The 27,908-nt window shown below is 40.0% G+C and overlaps 1 protein-coding gene across 1 annotated transcript in view; it reads left to right on the top strand.

The window, feature by feature from the left end:
• BICC1 (BicC family RNA binding protein 1) overlaps nt 1–27,908 on the top strand; it is a 364,168-nt gene that overhangs the window by 240,134 nt on the left and 96,126 nt on the right. The window contains exon 4 of the mRNA XM_030203106.1: nt 20,021–20,100. Within this exon, the coding sequence (XP_030058966.1) occupies nt 20,021–20,100 (80 nt within the window). The remainder of the gene's footprint in view (nt 1–20,020; nt 20,101–27,908) is intronic.

The following is a 27,908-nucleotide window of genomic DNA, read 5'->3' on the forward strand; positions in this document are numbered from 1 at the left end:
CCTTCCGAGTTTCAGGGTCTCTCTCCCCCTCCCTCCCTCCTTCCGAGTTTCAGGGTCTCTCTCTCCATCCCTCCCTCCCTCCCTCTGAGTTTCAGGGTCTCTCTCCCTCCCTCCCTGTCAGTGTGTCTGTGTGCGGTGGGCGGGACTCATCTGCTGACATTAGTCATCTTCCCCTTGACTCCCCCTTGTTCGACAGGTGGGACTCACCACTGGATTGGGCATCCTCGGGTTATTTAAATGTGGCCCCGACTGCTGGTCACTCACCGGCCCCTGCAGGCAACCTCCAGCCCCCCCCCCCCCCCCCCAGCCAGTGCCACAACTGCAGCGCTCTCCGGGGCGATCGGACTGGCCTGCAGCACCCGCAGGCTGCACTGAGCTGGCTGGACACGGGACACGTCACGCGCCCCGCCCACTCCCAGGACACATTTGCTGACATCAGCCTGTGTTACGGAGCCTAGCAGACCAACTCCGAAGAAATCACGGACACAGGCAGCAAGACCAATAGAACGTTGCAGGAGAGAATTATTATATAGGATGTGCATCTTCTCATTTGATCACTGTCATGGTGTCTGGTGAATATCTATATTTCTACTTTGTTGTATTACATTCACTTAATACTTCATAATTTTCACATTTCATATTTTTTCTGAGTATATATTAACTGATTGTTTATACCGGTCACATTTGATATATATATATTGATATATACTGTTGTGTATATTGTTTCAAAAATAAAAATTATTGAACTGAAAAAAATACCATCCTGGAAGCTCAGGCCACTTATATTCATGTATTAAAAAAGGAGGAACGAAGGCCAAATGACAGCCAGCATGGTTAAAAAGTGAGGTGAAGGAAGCTTTTAGAGCTAAAAGAAAATTCTTCAGAAAATGGAAGAAAGGTCTGACTGAAAATAATAAGAAACAGCATAAGGAATGGCAAGTTAAATGCAAATCGCTGATAAGGAAGGCAAAGAGAGACTTTGAAAAAAAAAAGATTGTGTTGGAGGCAAAAAATATAGTAAAAACTTTTTTAGGTATATTAGAAGCAAGAAATCGGCAAAAGAATCAGTTGGACCACTAGATGACTGAAGGATAAAAGGGACTTGCACACACACAAGTCCTCACATACCCACCCATTTCTCTAAGGAGATGTTTTGTACTCCAAATCTTATACGGAGGTGTTCCTGCTGCCATGTGAGAGGTGGTGTGCATAGGTGGTGAGGTTTTGCAAAAGCTTCTATACTTATAGGTGCAGATGCATCACCCCATGCTTGTAAGGATTTTTGTTCTGTCCACAGAACATCTGCTTCAAGTAACTAATTTGGTTTTACATAAAGCTGATAATTATTGGAGATTTGAAAGATCATTATTTAGGATCTAACTATGACAGACTTCATCATTGAGAACCCCCCAGATTGAGATATAGGATGGCAACATTGCACCCTGGGTACATACAATAAATGTTTTATATATCTTCAGAATTCTTAGTTGTCAAACTTGAGCAGCTTTGTGGAGATAAAATGAGATTCATCCTGACATAACATGTTTTCTTTGGAATACCAGTTGACTTTTATAGAAGCTAGCACTGTAGATTGTTACATCTGCTTTCTATTAAATTCTTTTCCCGTAAGCTAAACATGTGATGTGTGGGTGTCTCATTCAAAACAGTTGTTTACCTTTACTTTTATTTCTCTAAAAACACACACACACACCAGATTGTATTGTTACTAAAAGAATGGGTATTAACTTGGGAGAGATGGTGATTTCTCAGAATATAAAATACAGTTTTGGGGGGTACATTATGACTGCAAAAAGGCTGGCCAAAACAAAATGTCTAGTGTACCAAAAATGACTCTTAATACATATTATATATAGAAATAGGGAAAATACAAAATTACAATTGTACATCTTAATTATCAATCACACTCATGAGGTATAAGCTAAATTATATACTGTATACTTATCATTCTACCTTAAATAAAACTAAAATAAAATAAATCCTAATGCTAATGAAGAAATGTTGCTTTTTAATTTTTGAAACTTGCTCAGTTCACACGTTAGTCATACATAAAGTGACTGGCTGAGTAGAGAACCATCATAGCACTTTGGCGTTCTCAATTGTAGGAAACGGCGGCCACCGCAGGTGAAGCCTTGGGCCTATCCGACTGCTTGTTCAAGGACTGACTCCTCGCCTCCAGGCCTGAGTCTCTGGCATAAGGGCACACTTCTTGGCTATGTATCCAAATGACCAACTGTGACACTCGGTCCTCAAGACCTAACAATTTCCAAGGTCCTGATGGGGGAGCACAACTCTTAGGACAGCATATTTTCTGAACTTTCTTACTGTTTTATAATTAATTCCACTGTATACCATATTATGAATTAAAATTATTTGCTGGCGGTTCTTTTTAAGCATTTTCTTCAGTTGATGTACTGGAAATAACAAAATGGCTAAAAAGGGCTTATTTCCCAAACCCTCTTAAGTCCAATAAAACTAATATGGACTTAGCGGGTTTCGGAAATAAGCCCTTCGATTAAGGGCCTCTGTTGCTTGTTTACACCCACCCCACATTTTGACTTTGAGTTCACAGATTTTCCAGAATTCCTCTTGAATGCTGGAAGGATAACCAAGTTAGTTAGGATGTAGTGAGATACAAGTTTTCCAAAAATGGTGATGTCACTGTCTGAGCCTGTATAGCAAAGAATCTCCTGCTTAGTAATAGAAGCTGTTGAGTCACTGCATACATTCTACTTCCCACCTGCGACTGTTATGCACAGTCACCTAAGAATATTCATTCTGCTAGAGCAGATTATACATCTCTTTGTCCTCACAGGCCTGCCTGCCTCTTCTATCCTGATGACCATGAAGAACACCTGTTATGTAACTTTGTTTTTTTCTGAAGACAAGCGGGATAGCACGTCCTTATAGCATGTGATTCTAGCTACAGGCTGCTTTCAACAGAAAAAAAAAGTGAATGAATATGCCAACATAAATTGTTTTTTTTAATTTTTTTGTTACATTTGTACCCCGTGCTTTCCCACTCATGGCAGGCTCAATGCGGCTTACATGGGGCAATGGAGGGTTAAGTGACTTGCCCAGAGTCACAAGGAGCTGCCTGTGCCTGAAGTGGGAATTGAACTCAGTTCCTCAGTTCCCCAGGACCAAAGTCCACCACCCTAACCACTAGGCCACTCCTCCAGCGAGTCTTGTCATTATTGTTATGCCAATCTGGAACAGAAAAGAGATGAGCCTGTGGGATAGAGTTGGATTCTAATCCCCAAAGATGTTCTGGATGACTGGCTGGGCAAAAATACAGTTGCATTGGGAGCCGTTTTCAAAATATCATCTGTGAATATATAAACAACTTAACCATGCTGCCGCCATACAGATTTCCTCCATGGAAGTTAATCTCAACTGGGCTAGGAATACCATCATAGCTCTGATTAGCTACGGCATGACCCTCAAAAGGTAAGCCTGCCTGGACATAAGTGAAGGAAATGCAGTCTGCCATCCAACAGAATAGGTACTGCTTTTACATCAACCCCCATTCTGTTAGAATCAAAAGAAACCGAAATGTGGGTGGACTTTATAAGGGCTTTGGGCTGCTCCAAATGGAAAACCAATGCTATCTTGTAATTCTGTGTGTGGTGTGCTTGTACATTTGTAGATGGTTGGATCTGAAAGAAAATAATGGCAGCACGATAGACTTGTTAAGGTAAAAATCTGACACCAGTTCAGTAATCGATGTAGAATTTATTTATTTACAATAATTTGATATATTGCCTGAACTAACGGGTAGACCTAGGCAGTTTACAATTGTAAAATTAGTAACAAATATGATATGAGAAAGAAACTAAAATTTTCAGATAGGAAAGTAAACAGCGCGCACACTAAGAAGGACCAATACATACAGTGATGGTGCAAACAAAGGGAAAGGGTAGAGGAAGCAAGAGGGGCAGGGGAATGAGTTTGAACCAACAGCTGTGACCACAGTCGACTAAGTTGGAAGATCAAACACCTGTCATAGAATGTTTAGTGTAAGGTGGATCAGTTACCTGAGCCTGGAACTCATTCTCTGTGTACTGAAATAATTATCACTAGAAACAGGACCTTTTAAGCCAGATATTTCAGTTCACAAGTATTAAATGGCTTAAAAGGAGCATTTATGAGCTGGGTTTATATGACATTGAGGTCCTATGGCTTTCTGGGAGGCTTAAATAGAAGCAAGCCCTGCATGAATCAAACAGCTAAAGGCTGTGTAGAGAGGTCTTTCTACATGTTAGTGGTAACCACCAGTTGTACTAAAGGAGTACCCTAACAAAACTGGTTTTCAAATGTGACTTGGATGTATTTCTATGGGGGACAGGGGAAAGGGTCTAGGGCCTTTCCCTCCTCGCCAGATTGCAAACCTCCTCCACATCATGGCAGAGGGAAAGGTCATGTAAATATAGAAAACCACTCAAACTCATTAAGCACATGAAAAACAATGAGCACAAATGCTTGTACTCTAGATAAAAATATTCAAGACTTGCAAGTTCTGATGTTGAAGAAAACTTGGACATTGTATCTATTACAGAGATGTGGTTCAATGATTCCCATGAATGGGATGTGACTATACCAGGCTATAATCTTTTTAGGAAGGATAGAGAGGGCCGATGAAGTGGAGAAGTGGCGCTGTATGTGAGAGACCATATCAGAGTGGCTGAAATGCGGGGAACCTGGGGAAAGGAAAAAGCTTTATGGATCGTCTTGGAAAGAGAAGATGGAACCTGTATCCACACGGGGGTTATCTACAGACCTCTGGCACAAATAGGGAAGCTAGACAAGGATCTGATAGATGATGTTCAAAAGACTGATATAAAAGAGGAGGTGCTACTGTTGAGAGATTTCAACTTGTCTGATGGAGATTGGATTATCCCATCTGTAGAATCAGAAAGAAGTACGGAGATTGTGGATGTGTGTCAAAGTGCTTTGCTCAGACAAATGGTGACAGAAACCATGAAGGAAGGGTCAATGCGGGATCTAGTGCTCACAAATGGAGGAAGTGTTTCCAGTTTTCAGGTGGGTGCCCACCTATGTAATAGTGATCATCACACCATATGGTTTGATATAAAGATTAAGGCAGAGTGCAGACACACAAAACTCAAAATACTGAATTTCAGACATACTGATTTTGATAAAATGGGGGCATACCTGAAGAAGGAGCTGTTGGCGTGGGAAGGCATAGGACAAGTGGAAAATCAGTGGTCAAAGCTAAAGGCTGCTATAAATATGGCAACTGATATTTACGCAAGGAATGTAAACAAAAACAAGAGAAACAGGAAGCCTATATGGTTCTCCAAACAAGTAGCTGAAAAATTAGAGCAAAAGAGGCTTTGTTCAAGAAATACAAAAGGATGCAACAAGAGGATCACGGAAAAGACTATCAAAGAAGCAAAGAGGGAAATATGGGTAGCGGAAGAAAAAATGGCTAAAGATGTAAAGAGAGGCTATGTGGAGAGTGAGGAGGATAACACAAACGTGCTAAACAATTCTCTTAAGAAAATAACTGGTGAAGGACTGCGCTTAGCTGCCAAGGGAACATCTAGGAATGGAGTGGATATTGTGCCGTTTATAGAAGAAAGAGTTTATAAACAGCTAGAGAACCTGAGGTGGACAAAGCTATGGGACCAGATGGGATCCCAGGATACGAAGGCGCTCAGAGAGGTCCTGGCGGCACTTCTTAAAGATTTATTTAATAAATCTTTAGTGATGGGAGAGGTTCTGTGAGATTGGAGATGAGCGGATGTGGTCCCTCTTCACAAAAGTAGAGTTGGGGAGGAAGTAGGAAACTACAGACTGGCAAGTCTCACGTTGGTGGTAGGAAAAATAACGGAGTCGCTACTGAAAGAAATGATGGTTAACTTTCTAGAAGCCAATGGGTTACAGGACCCAAGGCAACATGGCTTTACGAAAGGAAAATCCTGCCAAACAAATCTTATTGACTTCTTTGACTGGGTGATCAAAGAACTGGATGAAGGATGTGCACTAGATGTAACCTACTTGGATTTCAGCAAAGCATTTGATATGGTCCCCCACAGAAGACTTGTGAAAAGCTGAAAGAGCTGAACTTGGGACCAAAAGTGGTGAACTGGATAGGAAACTGGTTTACCGACAGGTGGCAGAGGTTGGTGGTAAAAGGAATCCGCTCGGAGGAAAGGAAGGTGAGCAGTGGAGTTCCTCAGGGGTCAGTTCTTGGTTCTATTCTGTTTAAGATATTTGTGAGAGATATTGCTGAAGGGTTGGAAGGAATGGTTTGCCTTTTTGCGGATGACATGAAGATAGCCAATAGAGTGGATACCCTGGAGGGAGTAGAAATAATGAGAAGGGATCTCCAAAAGTTAGAAAGAATGCTCAAGGGTCTGGCAGTTAAAATGTAATGAATTACTTTAGGGTTCTATTAATGCTATCTGGCGTTAATTTCAAATCCTATATCCTGTTAACACCAGTATGTTAAATGTACCAAACCTAGAAAAATATTCTAATCATTACAGTTTTTTATTTGTCTTTTTAAATATGCAGTGCTTAGTGTGTGTTGTTGTGCCAATTTACCGTTATTCACGGTGACAGCTTATGGCACAACTACTCTGTTCCATCATTGCACTGGACCTGCCTGCCTTCCTCCTTAGTTAGATGTTCCGGTCAGTTATAGATGTTCACTCCAACTAAATAATTTAAATCGCTTAACGGTGATTCAGATTCAGTCCAGTGCTGGGTTGTGTGCTGCTGCTGAACACCCGTGTTTCTGTGCTCAATAGTGCTTTAAAACTAAGCTAATATTCTCATGATTGTTCTCAACGTGGGGGCCACGTTTCACCGTGACGGCGTCTTCAGGAGAACTTATTCTCAAAACTAAAAAAAAGAAACCGGCACATTACCACCCGTTCCTTCTTATTACAAATATTCAATCATATATAACTTGAAAATACCATTTAAACAAACATGTCAAAATGTCTCTTGCGGTCTTTGAATTTGAATCACCGTTGAGGACACAGCGGGCATGTCAGGTCCAGCAGGAGAGACACTTTGGCTCCTCGAAGGTCAATTCATCGTCATTGACACTGGAACCATTGACCTCGATGGCTGCCCAGACATCCGCTACCACTGAGGGCGCACAAGCATCGAGGTGGTCTCCACGTCCCTTGACATCGGGCACCAATAGTCAGCTCCGCGACCCGTCAGCATCAGACCAGGCACCAAGGACGTGTAGGGGTTTGTCCTCATTGGTGCTGAAAGACTGCATTGCTCAGTGTCAGGGGAAGCCCAAGAAGCACAAGCATTGATCCTCTTCAACACACAGTGCTGGAGCTTTGGCATCATCAGTACCCAAAAAGTGCTGGCATCGAGGGGAGCACTCCCCTTTGGTGAAGGTGTTGGTGCACCAGTCTCTGGGTAGCCAGGTTACCACTTCTGGTTCAGCACTGGCTTCTTTGCAGGCTGTCCCTATCCTGGCTCCCCAGCCTTTGCCTGTGCCTATCTTTGATCAGTACCGAGCCATGCTCAGGGAGGAGCTGGCACAGATCCTATAGCTGTACACCACTCGGGCATTGAGAACACTTGCTCCTACTGTGGCTTAGCCCCTTCTTCTTCCTGAGGCTCCTACCATGGCCATGGAGCAGTCTTTGATACCAACACCCTGATGGGTGTTGACATTGACCCATGAAGTACTGCTCTTGACACTGGGGGAGGAAGCTTCCCCAGAATCTAAGGGTAGGGCTATATGCTGGCATGGACATGATCCCACTGAGCCAGGGCAGGCACAGACTCGCTGTGTTCACTCTAAGTTCTGTGAGGAGTCTGATTGGGACTGATCATGGGGACTGAGAAGAAGACCCTCATTACTTCTCAGAGGAGGAGTTTTATGGGGTTCCTTCTGATCCCTCCCTACCTCCACCAGAGGATTTCTGTCAGGTTTTGTGAAGATGGGTTCTGTCATCCCATTTAAGGTGGAGATGGAGGAGGAACCCAAGGCAGAGTTATCTGTCCTCCATTGAGTTGTCCCTTAAAGGAAAGGGTCATAGTTCCATTACACCCTATCCTTAAAAATGCACTGATGAACTGGCAATCTCCCCTCTCAATGCAGGTTGCACCTAAGAAGGTGGATGCACAGTACAATAGATTCGAGAGGGCTCTTCTGCATCTCTATTCTCTGGTAGTCAAATCTGCCTTCAAATGAGCTTAGGATTTCCCAGACTCGTGCCTCATCTCCCCCAGGTAGAGAGGCTCAGACACTTTTGGGAGGAAGGTTTATCAATGCTTATTGCCCTCATCTAGTCCTACTAACTCTACACAAACATCTACTTGAAGGCTTTTGTTATGCAGTACTTGGTATTGGAGATTCTGCCCCTCAGAAGCAGACTGCTGAGCTTCGCAAGTTGGCTAGTAAGCAGCTGGAGTGCAGAAAGTATCTGGCCAGGGGCACTTATGACACTTTTGATGTTGTTTCCAGACTCTCTGCCATGGGTGTAGGGATCCACAGACCATCATGGCTGCATGTCTCTGACCTAGAACCAGCAGTTTAGAAGAGATTAACGGATGTATCTTGCAAAGGAGGTAATCTTTTTGGGGACAAGTTGGAGGAGGTTGTTGACCTTATCAAGAAGTAGACTGACACCATCCAGTCCCTCTCTCAGCAGCCTTCTTCTCTAGTAGGAGATTTTCAAGTGGACCTAGGCAACAGACCTACTATTCTCAAAGGTGCAGGTTTCTTTTGTCTTCCCACTCTGCCCAGCAGCCCCAGTCCCAGCATTCTCAACTTTGTCTTGCTCTTAAAAGCCCAAGCCAGCATCCTAGTCAAAACACGAGACAAGCTTTTGACTGGCTTAATGACATTATAGCTGCAGTCCAAGTAACCATCCCAGACAGCCATCTGGTGGGGGGGTGGGGGGCTCAGTTTTTTCCAATCAAAGGTGGCCCCTTGTAACCTCCGACCAGTGGGTTCCTCAAATAGCTCATCTCAGTTATGCACTTCATTGGCATTGATGACCACCAAACTGACTACCGAGAGCATCTTACCTCAGCTCTCTGCACAAGCAGGTTATTGTAGAGGAAATCTTCGCCCCTCTACAGGCCAATGTGATCAAACCCGTGCCACCAGGTGAAAAAGGGAAGAGATTCTATTCCAGGTACTTCCTTGTGCCCAAGAGAATGGGGGCGGGGGGGGGGGGGGTGGAGATTCCAACTCATCCTAGACCTAAGAGCCCTGAGGAAATGCCTTGCCAAAAGTTCAGGATGATCTCCCTGGATAGCCTCCTTCCCATGATTTAGGAAAAAGATTGGCTATGCTGTCTGAACTTGAAGGATGCCTATACATAAATATATACATATCAATATTTCCGTGTCACAGGAAGTATCTCAGATTCCAAGTAGGGAAATACCACTACCTGAATTTAAACATGACCAAAACCGAGCTTCTCATTTTTCCCCCCAAACCCACCTCCCCACTCCCCCCGTTTTCTATTTCTGTTGATGGCTCTCTCATTCTCCCTGTCTCCTCAGCTCGAAACCTTGGGGTCATCTTTGACTCTTCTCTCTCCTTCTCTGATCATATCCAGCAGATCGCCAAGACCTGTCGTTTCTTTCTTTACAACATCCGTAAAATCCGCCCCTTTCTTTACGAGCACTCTACCAAAACCCTCATCCACACCCTTGTCACCTCTCGTTTAGACTACTGCAATCTGCTTCTTGCTGGCCTCCCACTTAGTCACCTCTCCCCTCTCCAATCAGTTCAAAACTCTGCTGCCCGTCTCGTCTTCCGCCAGGGTCGCTTTACTCATACTACCCCTCTCCTCAAGTCGCTTCACTGGCTCCCTATCCGTTTTCGTATCCTGTTCAAACTTCTTCTACTAACCTATAAATGTACTCACTCTGCTGCTCCCCAGTATCTCTCCACACTCGTCCTTCCCTACACCCCTTCCCGTGCACTCCGCTCCATGGATAAATCCTTCTTATCTGTTCCCTTCTCCACTACTGCCAACTCCAGACTTCGCGCCTTCTGTCTCGCTGCACCCTACGCCTGGAATAAACTTCCTGAGCCCCTACGTCTTGCCCCATCCTTGGCCACCTTTAAATCTAGACTGAAAGCCCACCTCTTTAACATTGCTTTTGACTCGTAACCACTCGCCTCCACCTACCCTCCTCTCCTCGTTCCTGTACACATTAATTGATTTGATTTGCTTACTTTATTTTTTATCTATTAGATTGTAAGCTCTTTGAGCAGGGACTGTCTTTCTTCTATGTTTGTGCAGCGCTGCGTACGCCTTGTAGCGCTATAGAAATGCTAAATAGTAGTAGTAATAGTAGCAGTATGCATTCTGCCTTTTGGCCTCGCATCAGCTCCCAGGGTGTTCACCAAATGTCTAGCAGTAGTTGTGGTGTTGCTATGCAGACTGGGAGTTTATGCGTTTTCCTGCCTGGACGATTGGCTAGTCAAGAACACATTACAGGCAGTTCATGCTTCCAAGAAGGAGTCTCTCCTTTGGTCAAACTCTTATTGATGAGAATTGGAGATAATGGAGTTAGCTCATGGGTTGGAATTTTAAACCAGGATGGAGGAACAGCATCCAAGGCACAATTGGTTGCTTAGATAGATAGAAGAAATCAGTTTAGCTAATGTAGTAATAATGGTCTGGTTAAGGAAAGATCAGGAATGTGTGATAGGACCAGCATTAGTGACTGGTTCAGGCCAGCCTAAGAGTGGGTAAAAAGTTGTGACACAGTACTGAGGGGTAATTCAGGAAGTGAGTCAGGCTCAATGCCTCATGGGGAACTTGAGTGACAGAAGCAAACCTTGAACATACCTTTTGTTCTTTCTCAGTGAAAAAAGAGGTTAACTTGTCTGATGGGAAAATAAAATAAAATGGCTTCTGGTAAGAGCTGTAGAGGGTTGAAAGAACTGAAAAGGTTTTTTTTCCGGTCATATACTTTTATCAATTATAGAAGTGTAGTAGTCTGTCTTAGATTTCTTTATTTAATTAGATTTCTTGCCAGTTACATCCAAAACAAAGGAACCTATATGATCTCAGCTCATCTGAATTTGTACCTATGAATAAATTGTTAGTATAATAAAAGATCTTAAATTGGTGACTGCTTTTCAGATAAACTTGTTTTCCTGTTAAATACTCAATTCATGTCTAGACATTAATCCAAGTGCCTCCAGGACCGGGTTTGGGAACCACTGTACTAATTCGCAGAAGCCTAGTGAAGACAAGATGGTGGATACCCCCTATGTGGCCATAGCCATGGCCCTGGAGTTAGATCCAAGTTTAATATACCGTCAATCAGTATCTACCATCTTAGTGGTTTACATAAGAATTGCCATACTGGGTCAGACCAATGGTCCATCTAGCCCAGTATCCTGTTTCCAGCAGTGGCCAAGCTAAGTCACAAGTACCTGGCAAAAACCCAAATAGTGGCAACATTCCATGCTACCAATCCCAGGGCAAACAGTAGCTTCCCCATTTCTGTCGAAATAGCAGACTATGGATTTTTCCTCCAGGAACTTGTGCAAATCCAGATGCGCTAACCACTGTTACTACATCCTCCCTCAAAGAGTTCTAGAGCTTAAGTATTCATTGAGTGAAATAATAATTCCTCTTATTTGTTGTTAAAACTATTTCCATGTAACTTCCATGAGTGTCCCCTACTCTTTGTACTTTTGGAACGATTAAAAAATAGATTCACTTCTACTCGTTCTACACCACAAGGTGGTCCATGTCCTATCAGATAGTGTGACAGCAGTGGCTTGTGCCAATCGGCAAGGGAGCACAAAGAGCCATTTGTTGGCTCGAGGCATTGGCTCTCTTATTCTGGCAGAACACAATCTCCAGGCTCTTTTGGCATCTCATGTGGCAGGGTTAACAAACATGGAAGCTGATTTTTCTCAACATAACTCAGCTAGATCCGGGAGAGTAGCCTCTGTCAGAGGCTACCTTTCAGGTGATAGGTGAAAGAATATTCCTCCGAAGTTGTATTCACCTTGCTGTGTTCCAGGAAGTGTTGTACCATGGTGGCATATGTTCATATTTGGCAAATTTTTGAACACTGGTGCAGCGACAGATGTCATCCCACTCCAGGACTTGGTGGCTGAGGTCTTGGATTTTCATCAAACTGGATTGGATAAAGGTCTAGCCATGTCCAGCTGGCAGCCTTATCCTTTCAGGGTCCTGGAAAGGGCAGGCCTTTGGCTCTATATGCAGTTGTTGTCCAGATCTTTAAAGGGAGTGAAGCGTTAAACTTCCATTTAAGACACTTGCTCCTCCATGGAATTTGAACCTAGTCCTGGATTTCCTGTCTAGGACATCTTTTGAGCCTTTGAATTCTGCTTCCTTCGAGGATCTTTGTTTGAAAGTGGTCTTTTTGGTGGCTATCACTTCATTTCAGAGCTTCAAGCTCTTTCCTCTGAGGAACCTTTTCTCATCTTTAGTAAGAAGGTGGTTCTCCGGCCGGTTCCATCCTTTTTGCACACCACCTTATTAGGTGACGTCACTCAGTTGTTCTCAGCCTCCCCATCTGCTGGTAGGAGGGCACATACCTGCTTTGTTGGTAATGGTCTGGAGATATTCAAGGAAAGAAAATTAGCAGGTAAGTCTAATTTCACTTTGTAGCACAAAAGTATGGGCTTGCTTGCACCAATAAGGTATTTCCTTGGGAGGCCAAATTCCTCTTAAATATCTTCCCTCAAAGATATGTCATGGGAATAATTATGTATTTATAGAAACTGTTCTGTCATTTTATAGGAATCAATAATATATACATACATACTGTGTCATGTTATTTGCCTGGCAGTTCTGCTTTTTCTTAATAAATATGTGCAATATCTTGCATGTCTATCTTTAAGGTTATAAGTTTAGTTTTTTGGAATTAGCTGCTCAAGCTCTTTAATAACTTTATCAACTTACTGGGCCACAATGCTTAAAGGACGCAGAACTACAAACATTTTGGAAACTGGAAAGGAGTGCTCCGTGGCTTATACAGTCTTGCTTTACAGGACAAATATATTCCAGATGTTAAACTGTGCCTTGTGAATCTGATTCTTGGCAGTTTTCTATCCTTCTTGCTTTCCCCCCCCCCCCCCCCCCCCACCCCCACCTTTCTTTATTTGAAGACTTGTTTTGACTTTTTAAAAATAATTGTTAGTTTTCTCAGCCTCTGTTTCCTTTACAGTGCACTAGTCTCATATTTTTAAACTTATGAATAAAAATTTAAAAAGCAAACTACAAAATATTCTAACAGATTTGATGATTTAAAAAAAAAAAAAAAACCCTTTGGTACAGTTTCCCTAGCCAGATAACATGTCTTTGTTATTTGTAGTCATTTATACAATACTGCCATCTCACTTCCATGAAAGGAAGTGTCATGTATCACTATTTACCAAGTTTCCTTTTGGATGCTTAAGTGATAATGTAGATATCTGAAAAGTAATTCTACTTCTTTGTTTTGTGTTGAATCATTATTGATTGGATGATGGGACACTATGGATGCTGAACAGTTATGTTAATTCAGTCCTAAAATCTCAGGGGAATGGCCTGAGGTATTGGGTCTGTATAGGATGCATCTTAATTTTATTGGTTGCTTGTTAACATTTTTGCTTTCTAACACAGTTTTGATAGTTATTAATCTGGTAATGTAAATATGAGTATGCCCCTGCAAAAATCCAAATTATGCATTGTTTTTGATACTGTTGCTTGCTATCCAAATATCACCTCCTGTTTAATATGTATCTTATTGCAAAAGTTTTACGATAAAGGGGATGGGACGACTTCCCTATGAGGAAAGGCTGAAGCGTCTAGGGCTCTTCAGCTTAGAGAAGAGACAGCTGAGGGGAGATATGATAGAGGTCTATAAAATAATGAGTGGAGTGGAATGGGTAGATGTGAATAGTTTTTTTTTACTTTTTCCAAAAATACTACGACTAGGGGCATGCGATGAAGCTACAAAGTAGTAAATTTAATACGAATCAGAGAAAAAGTTTCTTCACTCAATGTGTAATTAAACTCTGGAATTCGTTGCCAGAGAATGTGGTAAAGGCAGTTAGCTTAGCGGGGTTTAAAAAGTCTGGACGGCTTCCTAAAGGAAAAGTCCATATACCATTATTAAGTTGACTTGGGAAAAATCCACTGCTTATTTCAGGGATACTATCTACTAGCAAATGGCAATATTCTACTCAATTGTGATAAACACACCTCTTGTTATTTAGTAGAATTATTGAGTGTATGCAATCAGCATGGTATTTTTGAAAGCAGGGGAGTCTCATAAGTCGCTGGGGTTTGAATTACAATTCTTATCGCCCTGTTTTGCGACAGTTGTAATCGACTCACCCTACCAACCTCCTCTGTTACTATTTTTTATATAAATTTTATCTTTTTTTATTGTTGCTCTACCAATGCTTAATATGCGGTTATGCTTAATATTGCATACACATTAGGAGCTTCACAGTAAAACAGTCTAACAGTGTGACAAGGCTGTAAATATGCTCAAGAAACAGCTCAACTTAGCTTTTGTTTTGAAGTGCGGAACAGAATATATGTGTAAATAGGCACATAATTGTATTTATCTTCCTATTTTTATGAGTATGGCTTCTGATTGTAGTTTATATGAAAATCTGTATGTAACTTTTATGTCTCAAAATTAAATTGTAGGCACATTTTTAGGTGGGTTCCTTGTTTTACACTAATTTTAGAATTCATATATCTCCCATCATTGCCAGCAGTCAAGCTCTCCATTTCTGTGTCCACTTTAATCTCTCACAGGGTCTGAATTCTCCTATCCACCCTAATCATCTCCATTTACTGCAGTCTTTCTGAACACCTCCTCTACCAAGCAAGTTCTTATTCCTCCCCCGGCCTCACACACACCAACACTATACTAAAGCAAGATTTCAATCTTGTCAAATTAAAAAAAAATTTCCCTGGAGCAATTTCTCTTCTGCTGATGCAAAGCAGCAGACAGCATCTCTTTGGCCCACAGCACAGGTTTACGGGCTGGCCATATTTATTAAGAGGGAAAGTATCATAATATTTGACCCTTGTAGGTCAAATCATTTAGGGTGCAGTTACTATTGTCTCTAACTACAACAATTCTTACCTGATGTCAACCATTTAGACATAATCCTTTTAACCAGTTCTACTTCATGAAAATATATATAATTTTATTTATAGTTATTTTTATTTGATATCACACAAAATGTCCCTCTTTAACAAAGGCAAAATTTGTACTTAAAGTGGACTAAAGTTCTGTGAAGTGCATCGATCTTTGAACTTTGAAAATATGAAAGATCCCAGAGCACGAAGTCTGAACGCGTTGAAATTGCTTGGTTTGCTCACGCCTTGAGACAGCTAATATATAGCGAAACTCTGGCCAAAGTCGTTGGACTAATTATGTACACGCAATATCTTGCATGTGAAAGTTAAATTTGAAATTAAGTTAATTAATTTTCTTCACATTTTTTGGGATTTATAGTCAGCTCTGTGAAGATTTAGCATCTCCTGAATTACAAAAAATGAAAGGGTTTTTTTAAATGACGATAAGGAACCCGTGATTTCTTGCAGCCTGTGTCATTAAAGATAACTATTTGGGTTGGAGGTTGGGTGAATTTCAGAGGCTTTTTCCCTTTCATATTTTCAAAGTTTAAAGCTTGATGCACTTCACAGAACTTTAGTCCACTTTAAGTACAAATTTTGCCTTTGTTAAAGAGAGAAATTTTGTGTGATATCAATTTTGATATTCTCTCCTTGTTGGGATAAATAGAGGCATATTTTCAAAGCACTTTGGGAGGCTAAGTTCCATAGGTTTCTATGGAACTTTGGGAGGCTAAGTGCTTTGAAAATGAGCCCCATAGTTATTTTTAATTTACCACATTTTTAAAAGAAATTCACCCAAGGTGCTGTATAGCAAGAATAAGTCAAACATAGATAATAGACAATTACAGCAATAAACACTCAAATAACGGTATATAGTATTACATAGTATGCTACTTAAATTGTCAAAACAATGCACGATAAAACATTTGAATAGATGGCATAGGGTGTAAGCGAAGGTGGAACACACAGAATAGAGTACCAGGAGCTAGAAAATAAGGGGTCCTTATATTAAAGACGTGGTTCTGTGGGCATGTGTTTTTGGCATGTGCTGGGACATTATTTACCGTGGCTGGAAAAAAAGGCTTTTTTAAAAGGGGGTAGTAAATGGCCGTGCGCTAGAATTAAAGCTAGCACGTGGCTATTTACTGCTTGAACCCTTACCCACTACCCATTGACCTAGCCATAAGGGCTCATGCGCTACATGTATGGTACACATGCAGTATGCACCGATGTGGCAGCACTGCCAATTACAGCTGGGAACACCCTCTGCGGTAGAAAATAGAAAAATATTTTCTACCGGGGGGGGGGGGGGGGGGGGGGGGAACAGTGTGCGCCAACTTTGAAATTCCCGGTAGTGTCTATTTGGCACGCAGTAGCCCTACTGCTGCTTTGTAAAAGGGTTCCTAAGAGGGCTAGTTTAAAGAAAAAACAATTTAGAGTTCATTGTACTGCTATGCTGGCATGCAGTTTCAGCAAAATAAAGCTCTAAGGCTCTGACTTGCATTTAAAGGAAGTTATTATACATCACTGCACTAACACGAAAGCATACTGCAGTCAAATTGACTATTTCAATCAACTAAAGTCAATGTGCAATATTTGCATGCCTTGAAGTCTCAACAGTGGCCATGAGTTGGAGTATGTCCCCCGTATAATTCTTCTAGTACACTCCTCTTCCTACACCTCCCTATACATTCTAGTACATCCCTCTTCTTCCATTCTCCCATTATAAACAACACGCTAACCCCATTACATACTCATCTCCCATTCCCTACCTCTACTATCCGCCTTCCTTGCCCATCTCACCTATCCACATCTTACGATCACTTCTTTATTTACTATATTACATCTACATGCATTTTATATTACTTTGCTATTTAAACGACTCCTCTTTACTTACTATGTTACAGCTGCATCCATTCTATGATACTTTGTTTAACCTGTAGTACTATGTAAGCTGCATTGAACCTGCTAATGAGTGGGAAAGCGAGGGGTATAAGTGTTACAAATAAATAAATAAATGAGTTGGAGTGTTTTTTGACTGTTAATGTTTACTACAGAATGTTTTATAAAAAAAGGAACACACTGGCTTGGAGTGGAGGAGTGGCCTAGTGGTTAGGGTGGTGGACTTTGGTCCTGGGGAACTGAGGAACTGAGTTCGATTCCCACTTCAAGCACAGGCAGCTCCTTGTGACTCTGGGCAAGTCACTTAACCCTCCATTGCCCCATGTAAGCCACATTGAGCCTGCCATGAGTGGGAAAGCGCGGGGTACAAATGTAACAAAAATAAATGATGTTTTTTTCCCCTCCTATTATATACTCAATAGATTTTATTTATGGTGACGGCATAGTTGGTTAATGTTAGTATATCTAAATCACCTTGGCATCTCTGGTTGTGTATTGTCCTTGTAGAGCCAAGCCAGTCGACTTTTCAGAATACCCCTAGTGAATGTACATGAGAGATTTTGAATGCACGGTCCCCTTGCAGATTAATCTCATGCAATTTAATTTGGATATGAAACCCTAACTGGCTGGGAGTCCTCCAGGACAAGTTTGGGAACAACTGTTAATATTGTACTCGTTTAGGTAGTAAAAAATTGAACTATTAGAAAGACACACACACACTCACTCTCTCACTCACCGATATTCATAAGTATTTAACTGGCCAGGATCGGCACCTGGCTGGTTAAATGCCTGATAACCGGCTATCTGGCGATATTCAGCGATGTATAGCCGGTTATCTTCTGCAGGATATTGGCGTTTACTGGCTAGCGGATTGACGGTTATATCAGATGATATAACACTCTAGTCGTTGATTTTCAGCCCCACTTTAGCGGCTACATTTGTCCATGTGAATGCATGGGATATCTTAGCTGATTTGAAGATAACCGGCTAAGTCTGAATTTTGACTTAAACCGGCCAAAAATAAACTGGATATTCAATACCAGTCATCGGAAATGACCTGGCATTGAATATACAGGTTTAGCCAGGCTAACTTCTGCAGTCTGAAAATCAATCCCTGTATCTTTAAGATGTATTTTAATTCCTGGTTGAATTTTGTAGCCTGCAAATTTGTTTCAAAATTTAGCACATTGTGCCAGTATCTTCATACACTTTAACTATGCTGTCAGCAGCTGTGGGTCTGGAAATTGCAAATAGTTCTGATAATATTGTGACATTTTTAGTTCCAAATCTAGATATGCTAACAATCAGTCTTATGTACTACTACGTCATAAGAGTTAAAAGTAACTAAGAGCTTTAAAATGAATTTCCCAAAATTTGGGGGGCCATGCAGTAGGGAACTATTTTATGTTCAAGCCTGGATTGTTCTAGGCCTTTAGGCCATGCTTATGATATTTATTTATTTATTTGCTGCACTTGTATCCCACATTTTCCCTCCTATTTGTAGGCTCAATGTGGCTTACAAAATGTTACAATGGCATTCACATTAATAGAATAAGAATTTCAGAATATAAAGCAAATAAGGTGCATAAGAATATCATAGCAATCATCTTAATGGAATAATAATTTCAGAATTATTACAAATAAAGGTGCATAGGTATATCATGTAGGATTGGAAGTGGATAAACAGAACATAACATAATGATATCAGGACAAGATATAATATTCAGTAGTAATATTCAGTAATGAGGATATAATAAACAAATTAGAAGATTTCCATAATAGTTGTTTTTGGAGTAATTTGGGAGTCAAAATGTTATGGGGAATCTTTTTTGTATGTCTTTGTGAATAAGTAAGTCTTCAGTAATTTTCGGAAGCTTGTCAAGTCGTGTGTTGTTTTTATGTTGATCGGTAATTCATTCCACAGTTGTGTGCAGATGTATGAGAAGCTAGATGTAAGTATAGATTTGTTTTTAAGTCCTCTGCAGCTGGGGTAGTGAAGGTTTAAGCAAGTGCATGATGAACTTTTGTTGTTTCTCTCTGGAGTCTATTAGGTCTAATGTGTATTTTTATTTATTTATTTATTGCATTTGTATCCCACATTATCCCACCTCTTTGCAGGCTCAAGTGGCTTACAATTCATTGTGGATATTGGAAATAGAAAATAGAAAATATACATTTGGTTTATAGAGAGTTTGGGTTACATGGTGGTGAAGTACATGGTTGTATTACAGCAAAAGACGTTATGAGACATTCCTATCTATATTTGTGCAGTTACACGTGTTGATCTTAGTGATATATCTTTTCGAAGAGAGAGGTTTTCAGTAGTTTACGGAAATTGGCCAGTTCATGGACCGTTTTCAGGTTGCGTGGTAGGGCGTTCCATAGCTGCGTGCCCATATAGGAGAAGGTGGACGCATGCAACAATTTGTATTTCAAACCTTTACAATTGGGAGGATGAAGATTGAGGAATGTGCGAGAAGATTTTATTGCGTTCCTGTGAGGTAGGTCTATTAGGTCTGACATGTAGGCTGGGGCTTCTCCATGGATAATCTTGTGGACTAGGGTACAAAGTTTGAACGTGATGCATTCTTTAAGTGGGAGCCAGTGTAGTTTTTCTCGTAGTGGTGTCGCGCATTCATATTTTGGTTTACCGAGTATTAATCTGGCTGCTGTGTTCTGGGCATGTATGATGGGGCATCTCCGTAAATAATTTTATGAACCAGGGTACAAATCTTGAATGCAGTTCGATCCTTCAGTGGAAGCCAATGCAGTTTTTGTCTAAAGGGTCTGGCACTTTCATATTTCGCCTTTCCAAATATCAGTCTGGCTGCGGTGTTCTGTATGTGTATGTATGTATATGTATGTGATAGCTAAGGTTCAAAAAGAAAACAAATTTAAATATTTTGTTTTGAGCATTTTTGCACTTTAAATAATTAATATGATTTTTAAGTTGCTATTTTTTTTACATTTGCCTCACTCTCTTTATTTCTTTTGTGCAGATCCACATATTAAGGTGTCTGGAAAGAAAGACAATGTGAAGGAAGCTAAAGAAAGGATTATGTCTGTCTTGGACACTAAGGTATTGTAAAAATAGTTTTGAAAAATATTGCAATGTTTCACAAAATATTCTAGTTACACAAAAATCTTTTACAGTTATTGTAGTTGGCTACTTTATAAAAATTGTAAACACATTTCCTTTTTTTTTAAGTAAGGTTACATTTTACTCCATCTGTAAATTTCCTTTCAAACAATCCCTTCTTTGGAAATCATTCAACACTGAGGATTTTGCTTTACTTTTTTTCTTATCTATTTCTCTAAATCATTTTTTGCTTTTTCTGTCATTTTTTTCTAGCCTAATACTACTATTAATACCTCTACTTCTTCCTAGATTCAAGCTCTGTAAACAGTACTTGTTAACTGATTGAATCATTTGGCTTGCTTGATGGTAAGTTCAAATGCTCTGATCATGTGCTGGAATGTTATATTTGACAAATCATTTGTAAGTATTAACATTCCAGTAAATGAAATACAATAATTCTTGCTTGCAAACATTATGACTGTCTTAATCAAGAAACTGTATTGTATCATTTTTAAAGTTTACTGCATCTCATACCTGCAGTTCTAAATTATGAATGAGGAGTTGATTGAATATAGCTGTTTGGCATCCTCTCCCTAATGTAAATATGATGCAGTAGAATTGCAAAAGCTTAGAATATATTTAAGTTCAGGAGTTATGTGGGTATATTTAGCTATTCTATTTAAAACATTTGTACCCACAAAGGAGGTAAAAATGGCTTACATGTTTACTTTACCAGGAGTATATATAGGCATTCCTAGAGGCATAAAAATGGGAGAATATGCATATATATTAAAATTTCAAATATATATGCTTATTTCCAAATTATGTAATACAAGCCACTGTTAGAGTAGGAAATCATTTTAAAAAATAGGGATCTGTAGAACTAAAAACCTGATATCTTCACTTCAGTGACAGTTTATTAACGGGAACAAATTCAACTAAAGTAGAAACCAAGCATACATTTAATTTCATCACTAACCAATGGATGATTTTCACTGAAGCTGTAACAGTTTTCAGTGCATCAGTAACCAGGCAAGATTTCCATTCTAATAATAGACAGTCTGTGCCCTGAAAATTTCAGATAGAAATCAAGGTCAGGTATACATATAAAGTAGCACATATGAGTTTATCTTGTTGGGCAGACTGGATGGACCATACAGGTCTTTTTCTGCCATTACTTACTATGTTCCTAAGGTGTTGATCTCTCTCAATGTCCTGATGGTGCTCCCCTGAAGTCTGCTGTTGACTGCCTCTGAGCCCTAGAAAGCAATCCCTGATCCAACTGCAGACCCCAGAGCATGCATGGACATCCTTGTGTGCACCCACACCGTACTCTTTCTTGACCATATTACCTACATAAACCCCAAGCTCTTGTTGCTAGATTTCTACAGCTCCTGCCCTATACTCACATTTATATACCCACTGCAGCTGGGGAGACAGATTATCTAAGGGATACTTTGAAGGGGAACCAATAGAGTGGGAGTGGGGGATGGAGGAAAACAGAAGTGAGTGGCTGGGTCAGATTGGGAAGCAAATACTTGATAAATGGAGAGAAGACAATAAGAACAAGTACTATTGACAAAGACAGATTTATTTATTTTTTTAATATATATATTTTTTTACATTTGTACCCCGCGCTATCCCACTCATGGCAGGCTCAATGCGGCTTACATGGGGCAATGGAGGGTTACGTGACTTGCCCAGAGTCAAGGAGCTGCCTGGGCCGGGAATCAAACTCAGTTCCTCAGTTCCCCAGGACCAAAGTCCACCACCCTAACCACTAGGCCACTCCTTCAGATTGACAGTGTAACTGCTGGACATCGTAATGGATTCCCAGAGACAATATGATAGGCTCCATTATTTTCTGGGGACATCTGGAGGGGGTGGGGGGGGGGGGGAGAAGAGGAGTAGGACCACTTACAGTACATAGGACAGGGGCTCAAATTGGCCTGTGGTTTTGAATGTTGTCACTGAAGAAACACTGTGAGTCCCATTAGTCAGATATATTGTAACTTTTGAGCATGGGATAACACGTGGAACAGTGTTGTCTGTGCTCAGCAAGGAGGTTTGATTGAGAGCAGGAGGCGGCATGATGTCAAAAATTTGAAGCCACTTAGGTTAGTCTGTTTTTCCCCTACCCCACGTAGCCTTCATTATGGGTACACTCAAAACAAAGCAAACAAACCTATGAACTGCTGCATCCATGTTGTTCTTTATTGTTGATAGCATTTTTATTTAATCTCGCTTATATTTTCAAACATGCCAGCTCATGCAGCATATGGATGTACACAGTGGAAGTATAATAACGGAATAACTTTTCATAGGTAGAGTAGTAATTTGTTATATAAATCGTAATCAGTGCGTCATTTGGATGAGCTGATAGGGACACCCTAGCATGTGTTATATTCATGCAGAGATTTTTTTTCTCCTGTAAAATCACTAAAACAGACATGTTATAAGAATCAGATGCTCAACATTCAGAGTTTCTATCTATTTATTTACTTATGACATTTATATCCCACAGTAAACATGAATTAGGTTGAAGCCTGGGAGCATTTAAAATCTTTTTTTTTTCCCTATGCCTAGATCGAGAGAAGGATGGTTTGTGGAACTTGCTCCTTTTGTTTTGTGGACTACAGTGGTATATTATAAAAATGCACTTAATATTGTTTATTACTATTTAAAAGAGAGATATTCAATAATGAGGGCAGAAGTCGAGTCAGTCTAAATGTGCCAACATTTTCCAGTTCTGTGATATATATTTATTTCTTCTTCGACTCACTTTTCAACAAAATATTCTCAGTTATTACCCAAATGCAAACACAATTATAATGTTAATAGGTTTTAGATTGTTATTCTGTTAATAGGTTTTAGATTCTGAATTCTGTTATTCTGTCTTACTGTTTTCCATTTTTGGCACAGTGTAAGTGATCACAAGGACAAAATATAAGAAAACCAATGAACTGCATTAGGGGCTTATAGCCCATTTAGTTATGTTTAAACAAATGAGAGGTCTCCATGAAAGAAAATATTTATTTTTATTATTTTGACTTATGAAAACCACTTGTCCCTGAAACATGCTCAAAAGAATAATCCATTTGTACAAAAGAGATGAAGTGAAGATGGATTCCATGTGTCCCAATGAAAGGAGAGTTTCATTTTACTTCCAATCTTTGTAACACCAGGTTTCCCAAGGCAGATTACAACAACAGTTGAGATGAACCCTTCAGTAAACAGGATATCCTTACTGAAATTTGGCCATTTATTACTGTATTGTGTAGAACAGTGTAGAAAAGTGAGCACAAAATACAGCCTTTATTAGTGCTGTTTGCGCCAGCTACAATAATGTTTGAAGCTATTTTAGTGATGTTCAGTTTTGATTTCATGATATTTATTTCTATATATGGGAAGCTTTCAAATAAATTAAAAAGCTGTCAAATAAGTAAGTAAATAAAATAAGAGAGAGAATCTTTTGTCTCTACCTTTTAAGGCACTGCCTATCCAACTGGAACAGCTTTTGACTTTTTACACATGGACCCACTCATAGTCCCTTATTTCTAAATCTTTTACTATTGTTTTCAATAGTGTTTGCTATTGTTTTGGGTGAACCAGTGTGGTGGCAATCTCTGTTTACTGACAGCAAGCTCCACCTACTGGCTTCAACCCATGTAATGGGCTAGATAGCCTCGTGCCATCTCCTGTTCTCAATCTAACCTACTTAGTGCTCAGTAAGCTTTTAATGCAATTTTGACTCCATGGAATTTTTTAAGTAGGCAAATAGAAGTATTGGGCCTGCTTTTACTTGATACATGCGCAGGTATTCCCAGGGGTGGAGCATAGGCAAAGTGGGGCTGGAATTGGCACTTAGGCACATACATTTTAAACATCTGTATGGTCTTTAATTACATGGCATGACATTTTTCTCTGTTTAAAGGGGAGGTACGATGCACTGCTAAATGTAATAGCTAATCTCCATTTTAGATGTATTGTGATGATGATCTGATCATTTATTACAACTGTATTTGTCAAAATATTTAGAAGTTTATGAAACAGGAAGATGATCTGGGTTTAAGCCTGTCAAGAACTGTAGTCCTTTAATCTGATGCAAAAGTATAAGTAGTTGTTCAGAGTCCTGGGGCGTCGAAGTTCTCACGCTGTTCCTTTGTGAGATTATGTATTCTGGGGAATGCAGGATATCTTGCAGAGGTAGGAAACCTGATTTGGAGATGTGGGGTGAGAGCACTGGCAGCAGAGTTTGTTGTGCTGCAGTAATTGAAATAAGTCCAATATACAGTCATAGACGTAGTTGAGCATAGATTATCATTCTCACAGGTAGTTAGAAAAACTAATTGATACTGTAATATGAATCAAGGTTCCTTTCTGAGTTGCTTATAACAAAATATAAAAAAAAACAATTCAAAGTTTTTAAAAAGCTAGGTGTTCTGGTTGTGGATCTGTTAAGTGTGCATTCATCATGCTTCAGTGTTCTCTGCCAAGAGGCTGAAAGCTGAGAGAAAAACCGAAATAGATGTGCCTATTGAGGCCTTTTCTGTGATTGTGGCTCAGTCTCCAAACTCCTTCCCTAGCTGGTTTGCACCAGTTTTCATAAAAATGTTCATTTTGTGTCTCATGTGATATGAAGATAGAGATCCTTTTAAGGGTTTTTCTATTGTTTCTCTTGATTGTGTCAAGTTAAAGGTCTATTGTGTGAACTTTCATATACTTTCTGAAAAAGAGGGCACAGTAGCAAGAGAAAATAACACGATAATCTGTTTTCTTGATCCATGTTAGTATTTGAGACCTGGAGTTTACTGTTCATTTGAGAGGAATTGATCACAACCTACAATAACCCTTTATATAGAGTGTCATTATGAATAAATAGTCTGTTTCATACTCAGTGAATGTGTTAAAGATGAGTAAAGAATGAAATAATGTAAACAACTTACATGGGCAAAGAGGCAACTTCCTGAAAGCATGTTTTAAATTGCCAGAGTAAACAAGACTTTGCCCAGATGCATGTTAGTGGTTTTGTGGCGAGCACATGTCCTTTTTTAAATTCCATTTTTTCTTTCTAGTGAAAAGTAAGCTATCCCTTTTCAAATTTCCATATTTTATGTCCTCCATATGCACTTAATTACTTGCTGGATGACACTTTAAATATACATAGATTTTTTGTGAGCATTTTAGCCTTAAATTCACTATATAAGAAATGTCTATTTTTGTGGCTGAGTAAAATCTTGTTGGATTATGGAATTATTGGGCTGTTCATACACTGGTATAAAGTAATTATTCTTTATATTACAAAACAGCATGGAAAAACAGTCTACGATAGTGACTGGTGAAAGTATAATACAGTGCTTGGCCTTATTTGCTACAATGAAAAATCATGTTATAAAGTAAACATTTCTATTTTCTAATTAATTGGAGATGAGTGCCCAGAGGATGAAAATAGATGAGTTTATACTAAAAGTTGTCATTCATTTTCTTCATGTTGATCCTTGTGTTATAATATAGTTTGCATACTTGTTTCTATGCAAGGAAAAAAAACAATAAGACTATCGAAGAAAATACTCTTTCAGGGGAAAAAGTTGTATACAGTGAGTCAATTCTTAAAATGGTTTGTTTATGGGTTATTCCGTAGCTCTTAGGTTCTCTGCACATCCAGTAGCTTTTTTTCCGCATTTATTCGTCCAATGTGACATACTGAGCATTTCAAGTTTCTACATTTGTCCCATAGCTTTGCAACAATGTCAAATTCAGTAGATTCCAGTTAATTGGGACACATTGGGGGCTCCTATACTTTGTCCTAATCAAGAGGCTGCCCCAAATAAAGTTGTCAGTGTAACGTGACAACTTATAGCACTTACAGCATCAGCACTGTCTTTCTCAACATGTGCTTTCTTGAACTTCATCCTGAACCTGCATTTCCACCGTGACAACCAGCCATCTCTTGCTTTAAAATCATTGTGACCGAGTTTTCTTGCTGACTCCTCCGGCTCTCTTTTTAACATTGATCCACTCACGCAAAGACCTCGTGCAGTTACAATTGAGAACCGTTGTTTGATGGCCTCTTCAATATCTGGATCCTTACCATCACACTTCCTTTGTTGGGAAACTACCCGTTGTCTCTCATGTAATGTCCATTCATTTCTGAATTTCTCTTGTATAATGCGTGATATTGTAGATTTTGTCACTCTAGTAATCTGTCAGTTGTCATTGGCTGGTGTTTGGTGTTTTTTTTTTTCTTCATTTCAAGCAAGTCAATTTTTTCTGAATGCTAGATCTTTCCTATGCATTTTAAATGCACATGTTGCAGGCAGTGTTCCCTCTAAGCAGAGCGCATGAGCGATTGCTCATACATTTTAGGAGCGTCGCTTACAGAATTTACATGGTCGATCACAAAACTTTTTTTATGCTACATATAGAAATGCATTGCTAATACTGGCACTCAAAAATTGTTGGTTTTTAAAACTTGTTGCTCACACGAAAAAAATTTGCACACACCAGGTCACCAGGTCTACACACCCTGCAGTAGCATGTGTTCGCAAACGCAGCTGCCTATTTATACTTAATGGGAAAGTGACACATCAGTGATGTTTTGTAGATGCTACTGGCCCAATTAAATGGTGCGGTGTCCCAAATTAGCAAAACTTTTCCCCCTTATAATTGTGCTTTGTTTTTGTTCTAGGTTTTGACCAAATAAACGGCTGCCCCAATTAACCGGTGTCCCTATTATCCGGAATCTACTGTATTGGAAAAATCATTTTATTTAGAATAGTTAGCAGATTAATTAGAGGAAAAATGATCAACTTCCAAATATTCAGAATGAATACTGAAGATGGGGGCTTTCTGCTTTGAAAATTGGAGTGGCACAGATTAATTTTTAAATTTGAATAGAAAACTTAGCTTTGTTTATAGCACAGAAGACAAGGATAGAAATAATTGTGCTAAGTTATATTTACAGGTATAGCAGAGGCTTCGTATGTGTGCCCTCTCTGTCCTCCTTAAGGAACATTCTGGGGCCCCTGCTCCAAAGTTTAACACAGCTTGCAATATGAGGAAATATAGGCTAGACTCATTGTTGAGTGCCAAGAGCCCAGGGTCTTCCTTCCAGCAAGGAATCCGGGAAAAGAATCTGGGCACAGTACAGCTTGGGCACTGTATCTGATGTGACCTACTTAGCTCCCTTTACAAAGATAGTAGTTTAGCAGTTCACCTACAAACCAGGCAGCCTTGAACTGGCTACACACTGAACAAATGAGAAAAGGAGAAATAACAAATCAAGGGTGATTTTTAAGAAAAGAATCTAGCAACGGAGAAGCTATGAGGGTATGCAAGGATTATCAGTGTTTATCAATCCTTGTGGCTGTGGCTCCATGTTAGCAGCTAAATAAAAATTTTTGTCCCCTCGAGGTGCAGAGAATAATAATGCATATAAGGAGAACTTACCCAAGTCTTTACCCCAAAGGTGTGTTTTGTGACTCCATTTGGGGGTTGAACCCACAGTTTGGGCAGCTCTGGATTACATAATTGTCTAACCATTTGCTGAGAAAGAGAGAGGCGAGGACAACTTAAGGTGGTAAGAGGGGACTTGCTTCTCAGGTGTACCCCTACTTGACACTTGACAGCACTGTGGTGGAGTGGGGCCTGTCTTTCAGGTACATCTGGCAGTTACCAGATGAAGAGTTATTTAATAGTTTGCTAAGTACTTTTCCACTTTCAGTCTTGAGGAGGGGAGCAAGTAAATCCCTATTGCTTATCTCTAAACTTGAGATACACCCTGCATGCACTCAAGGGAATAAAGGAAA

This window comes from Microcaecilia unicolor, chromosome 5 (genome assembly GCF_901765095.1).
Source record: "Microcaecilia unicolor chromosome 5, aMicUni1.1, whole genome shotgun sequence".
Taxonomy (NCBI): domain Eukaryota; kingdom Metazoa; phylum Chordata; class Amphibia; order Gymnophiona; family Siphonopidae; genus Microcaecilia; species Microcaecilia unicolor.